The following is a 6,477-nucleotide window of genomic DNA, read 5'->3' as shown; positions in this document are numbered from 1 at the left end:
AGACTCTTGCTCACATACAGCCACAAACACGCTGAAGAATGTCCACAACAGAATTATTTGAGGGAACAATACGTGCCCATCAACAGATTAATTAAAATATGAGATGTGAATGTAAGTAACCTAACTAGGTACATCCTAGTTGAATCTTGGGGTAAACGTGAGTAGAAGATTGCATTGCAAAAGAATGCATGAAGTATGATTCCACTTTCATAAAGTTTACCAATACAGGTACATGCGACGAAAGGACTACAGCAAAAGCAAGTCCCTGATAAACACAAAGAGTTACCCATGAGCAGGCAGGGATTAAGGTGAGGTTGTGAAGGAGCACACATCTAATGGTAAATCAAGTAAGTCATCCTAACAGTAGGACCACACACACAGGGCGTCCTTGAATAACTTATTTTTCTTCAACATCGTTTCATTACGTTGATGAGGAAAAATAAGCTGACTCCTGGCGAGGCCACCGTGTGTGGCGTTTCCCACCCTCCCTGTGCGGGTGGGCTTTCTCTGGTTTCCTCCCACATCCCGAAGATGTGCACAGGAGGTGCATGGCGTGCCTAAATCTCCCTGTATGTGTGCACGCATCATGCTGCCAGGCTCCTGGGACAGGAATAAGTGGGCTAAAAACCAGTGGTCTTATTTTTACTCATCTTTCTTAAATGGATGTGTAATCTCAATGTTTAACAAAAAATGTGATTTGAGGTCTGTTTAGAAGTGTGGTGATGTTTTTGTGATAAAAAATAGAAGAAACTTAAGTTTTATCGATTAGCCTAGGATAAAATTGGTTCCATTGTACACTGTTTACCTTGAGACCAGTTCCCAAGAACCTACCAATGACATTGTGAGGACTTGCTGTATTTACATGTACACTGAAGTATTCCTTGTACTTCACACACATTTTATAAACACCCTTCAGAGCTACTAGTTTTTCAAGTGCCCTATACTTTCCAGAGGTGGCAACAGACAAAGGAAAGTTAGATGTCCAAATACAGACCACGGTAATTGTAAGGCAGCATACACCCATGGGGTATTGAGTTTTCCTAAATTAAAGAAGGGGAAAAAAAGCCAGGCCACTGAAAAATGGTTTCATTATATGCCATTGTTTATTTAAAATAATTTTCCAAGTCTTCCCACAATTTAACAGGTTTTGCTCCACTTTTATGCCCACAGACAGCTAGAAACCAACACACATTTTTTATATTTTATTTTAACCACTACATGTGCCATTTTCCTTTATTAATACTGGAACCAAATATATAGACCAATAAGCAGTATAGACTTAAATTACTCCTTAGTAGTTATGGTGCCAATTGACAAATTCCTTGGAATTTATCAGATGCTGGATGCTATTTTGAGCCATCTCCAACTAGCTGTCTGATTTAGGAAAATCATGCTACCTCCCCTACTCTCTCTTGCAGAATAATTTACTGGGTTAGCTTATTTCTATTGTTTTATCTGGCTATAAAAAACCACATGATATACTCATCATTTTCAATTAACTTTACTTCATCTTTTACTTGCTACTTCTCCACTTATAAAGCATAATCACCTATATTCAAGTAAACATGAATGCATTGAAAAATAAACACAAACCCAACATATTGTTAATCACTCTACTATATTCCCATTGATACATAAAAGGGCTTTCAGTTGCATTATCAGTTTTTATTTCTATTTCTTTCTTTAAAGTCAATAGTAAAGTCACAACTGTAAAATGAATGCATGTAAAAACAAAAAGGATACATTTGAATGACAAAAATATGCAATCATGAAAATCTGGTGTACACTTTGCCAAGGTCAACAGACTAAAAAATGTGATGAAAAAGCCAATCTTCAAAATCAGCCTAGATAAAAACTCTCTCCTTACAGTGAAACCATCTGAACAAAATCATCACGTTTGCCTATCTGAATTAGCTCTGAAAACAACAAATGTGTGTGGAGAGGTGCTGGGTAAAAATATGTAACAGGAACTCAAGATTAAACTTCTAAAACTAATATTTAATTCAAAATTAAATAGATGACCATTGTATAAAACGATTTCCTTGACAGAAGTGGCCTGAGGCATTTAAAAGTAACGGTTCAGCCGTCATCTGAAAAAACTCGTGGAGATGCCCCACCCAACCCTCTAGCCTCTGTCACTGTGGAACACAAACACCGCCCATGGAATTATCTAACTAAAATGTTCTCATTTATTTAGGATCGTTTATGCTTAGGATATTTTAAACACGTGGTTTTAGACATGTGGAATTTCCAGAACTGAGATTTTTTTTTAAAAGCATCTGGGTATTCCTAATTGAATATTCACAGAGGTGATAATCCTTCCACTGCACACTGACTGGGCTTCCTTCAGCATATTTGATCAACTATTTTAACAGTGATGCTGGTGGTAATAAGTGATACTCTCAGACTTTTTCTTTTAAATAATACATAATCCTTGTGACACTCATGTCTAAATAGGCTATATGGTATACCTTAAGGAGGATGACTGATTTCAGGCCCTAGTATGATGAAAAGTCACTAAAAAAATGGCATTTACTACTTGTGTTATCACCGAAAAGCTATAACTGTCAAATGATAGTGTATGTGACATTCAGCGAAAAAATGAAAACCATTATAATTTTACCAAAAGAAATAACAGATATGGGAAGAAATTAAATGTGCACAATGTAGGTCCCAAAGATTACGCTATGACTTGGAACTAGATTTTCAAAGCAAAAGGCATCTATATACAATTTCTGTGACTATTCCTTATACTATGAAAATGAATTTCAAAGCAAACGCAGACTAGCTCAGCCAAAGAGAAGTACTCAGATGAACTAGAAGTTCCATTTGCTAAAGTGCACCTGCTATGACCGACTCTGCTCAGGCGCTGCCACCGAGCAGGATCCAGAAGTGGCCGTCACTCATGCTCTTCATTCACTCACTGCGCTATCCATAGTCATACAGAACAATGGATTTTTTTTTTTTAAACCAAATACTTTACCCAGTGGCCTATAGAAAGAAAAGAAAAAAATCCTAAATATACTATCTTCTAAAACTCCAGAGTAATATAACCTCATCATTTTTAAATACTGAAAACGTAAAGGGTCCATACAAATTATGAGTATTAAGCATATACGTTTTACTTTAATGTTTACTTGATGTATGCTCTTTAAATCTCTATGAGAGAAGCAGGTATTTTCCCGTGTCTTTTGGCAATAGATTCAAAAGCAAAAGGAGCAGTGCTGTTGAATTCCGTGAAGCTTTTTTTTAAAGCTAAATGACTCAATGTCTGTATTGTTATTGCACTCATATATTGCCCGGAATGCGTCTACAGTAACTCAGCAATAGGGATTGCAAAAAACAGGAAGGTAAGTGGGTCTACAAAGCATCTGAGTTTCCATAGAGGAAAGGCAAACTGCAGTTCAAATAAGGTTGTATTTGCTGAACCATTATGTAACCTTATATAAAATGAAGTCCACCCCTCACCACTACGAATCTGTGGGAATCGGAAACAGATTTACAGTACACAAAGTCTTGACTATTGCTGCATCCCACTCTTGAAAGTTACTGGATTAAAACAGCAATTTCCCCAAGATTTAAAGAAAAATATATTTTATAAAAGGGATTATTTTTAATCACTGAATACATCATTAGTAAGACAGAAACGTTACACTCCCCCCACCCCTCCATAATTTGCTTAGAGAAGAGATTTCTCTCTCCTTTAACTTCTAACAAATGCTACGTGTTCAAGACTAAAGGAATTATCAGTAGGCATTCTTTCTTCGTGGCTTAAGTTATTTCTCTCTGAAATATGTCAAGTAAGCTTTTAAAGATTCGGGGAGGGGGAGCTTCATGATTTTCTCTCTCAGCAGATTCTGAGGGGGCTCCTCCGGCTTCATGGCGTCCCCGTCATCTTTCTCTTCCTCTTCTTTGTCTTCCTCCATTTTTTCGTCCTCTTCGCTGTCTAGAGGCTGAGGGATAAGCTGATTACCCACAAACACGTACGTGTTGATCCTCTGTTTAACTCTCTTTCTTTTCCTTTTGGGGGGAGCCCTCTGAGGAATCCCCTTGGCCTGCATCTCGTCATTGATGAAATTTCTAAGTGTGCGTCGGATATAAATACGAGCCAAGTCCTGTAGGTTCCTGACAGCGCAGGGGGCTATAAAAAAACAGCACACACACAAAAAGAGCATTAGATACTATTCATCACAGAAACAAATGTATTTCTTGGTGAATGCTAGGAAACAGTAAGTATAAAAACTCTGACTTCCAACTAACAGATTTCCACATGTTTACCAACTGCCAAGCACCACTCTAAGAACTGAGAACAGCCCTCACCGGGTGGCTCAGTGGGGTGGAGGGTGGCTCCATACACATACATCAAAAGATTGCGGGTTCGATCCCTGATCAAAGGTATGATGAACATTTTTTTAAATGTAGACTCTTCCCCCATTTTATCCTCTTCCATCAAATTCCTACTTTACATTCACAATTACAAATGTCAATCAATCCAACCAATGACAGTCTTATTAACTACCTAGACCTATTTGTGTTGACATCCTTAAAATTGAGGGAGAAAAAAAATCGCTCATTTAAAGCATATCACCATCCATGCTGTTCATAATAAATCCAATGTTACTATAAAACCACATTTATAACCAAAACTCTTCGAAAGGAAACTAAACTAGAAAAACTGTCAGATAAAAAGAGAGATGCAGAGGGTTATATTAGTGTCTGTTACTAAAATATGTTCAACCTTTTGTAATTCTGAAAGCATTATCAATTATTTTTTTAAATATACCCGTTAACATATATTCTTCTTAGAAAAAGGATTTGAGTCAAACTATACATAGATATTTACATTACGATTCATAACAGCAGCAAAATTACAGTTATGAAGTAGCAACGAAACTAATTTTATGGTTGGGGGTCACCACCACATGAGGAACTTTATTAAAGGGTCACAGCATGAGAAAGGTTGTGAGCATGGCCAGTGAGCTTCAACTACCTTAAAATTTATTTCTGGTCTTGGAATGACCAAGCTCCTTTCAGCCTAAATAAAGGCGTTTGTGTTTGCTGTCCCTCTGTATGGAAAACGCCACCAAGTTAATAAATTATAATAACCTCACAACTATAATTAATAAATTCATTTTTGTTTCACTTGCCCCTTCTTTTCATGTTTCCACGAAGGCAGCTAATAGTGTCTGGAGCAAGATAGGGCTTTATTAAACAGAAAAGTGAATAAATCCAATGAATATATTACTGCATATCTACTTAATTCTTCATAATGAGAGAGTCTATTAAATCCCGGGCCTTGGAGTGGAAGTCACAATTCAGTTGCAAAGGACCAGTTACTTACGGAGTCCCACAGAATCGGGCTTGCCATTATCATTCTTACTTGGCTGCACAAGTGGAGCAAATGAAACAGCAAGAATATTTTTACTTTCCCAAGTATTTTGTCCAGTTCGCATAATTTGTGTTAACTATTAGAGGGGGGAAAAGAAATAGAATAGCTTAATTCTGGAAATGTGATTTCCTTACAGTCACCATTCTGTTTTAACAAAATAACTGCCAATCATGGCTATACAATTACCTATATACGAATGCAACCAAATAACTTTTAAATATTTACTGTAAAAGGATAAAGAAGGAATCATAAATGTTGTCTGTTGAAGACAGGCATTTCAATGCAAATGGAATATCCCAATATGGCCGAAGTGTCACTGCATGTTACATCTGGTGTCTGATGGCTTCTAGCGGTATAATTCCAATCCGTACCTGCCACTGGTTCTCAAAATATGTCTCACACATGTTTAGCTAAATAAAAAATTATATTTTAAAAAACATGTTTTGAATACTATACCAATGAGTCAACTTCATGATCTTCCATAATGGTAATAAAATATATATCCTAATTCTAATCTCAATTTGATATTTCACTAATAAATGTAATTACTCATAAAGGGTTTAAAAGTTATACCTACTCAGTAAACACCCATCATCAGTCCTTGGGGGAAAAATGATTAGCCCAGGACATAGCTTGATCAAGCTAGTATCTTCAATTTATATGATAAAAATCATTATTATGTTTTACATCAGTATAATAGTGTATAATAAATATTTAACAAAACACCAATGGGAAGCCATATTTTAAATGTCCGAATTTGTAACTGTAAAGGAAAACAGAAAAAGATTGTTCATCTGGGGGTCTCAACTCTAGAAACAGTCAAGTAACATTTTTCCAAAACATTTTTCAATGATTATTTTTGTACTCTGTCTTTTTAATAACCAACAATGTACACAGTGCATAATAACGGTGAACTTCACTGAGATGCAAATAAAATGTTGTGATGAGAAGGGACTCCCAAGCTATACAAACTCCAGAACATCACGCCAGTCCCAGTCATCTCAGACCATCTATCGTCTCCCATACAAATCACACGGTGTATTAAACATCTCAGATTCTGGTTAATATGAATATTAAAGATAGTTTTT

At 36.4% G+C, this 6,477-nt stretch overlaps 1 protein-coding gene across 6 annotated transcripts in view; it reads right to left on the bottom strand.

The window, feature by feature from the left end:
• Positions 1-1,081: 1,081 nt before the first annotated feature.
• The window catches only part of PCMTD1 (protein-L-isoaspartate (D-aspartate) O-methyltransferase domain containing 1), a 43,009-nt gene continuing 37,613 nt past the window's right edge, over positions 1,082-6,477 (bottom strand). For all 6 annotated transcript variants that reach the window (XM_036437565.2, XM_036437566.2, XM_036437567.1 and 3 more), the window contains 2 exons: positions 5,342-5,465; positions 1,082-4,141 (listed from right to left, as the gene is read on the bottom strand). In XM_036437565.2, the coding sequence (XP_036293458.1) occupies positions 3,777-4,141; positions 5,342-5,465 (489 nt within the window). In that variant the 3' untranslated portion in view covers positions 1,082-3,776. The remainder of the gene's footprint in view (positions 4,142-5,341; positions 5,466-6,477) is intronic.

Source organism: Pipistrellus kuhlii, unplaced genomic scaffold (genome assembly GCF_014108245.1).
Source record: "Pipistrellus kuhlii isolate mPipKuh1 unplaced genomic scaffold, mPipKuh1.p scaffold_m20_p_14, whole genome shotgun sequence".
NCBI classification, from domain to species: Eukaryota; Metazoa; Chordata; class Mammalia; order Chiroptera; family Vespertilionidae; genus Pipistrellus; species Pipistrellus kuhlii.
This window is presented reverse-complemented; position numbering and strand designations above follow the sequence as displayed.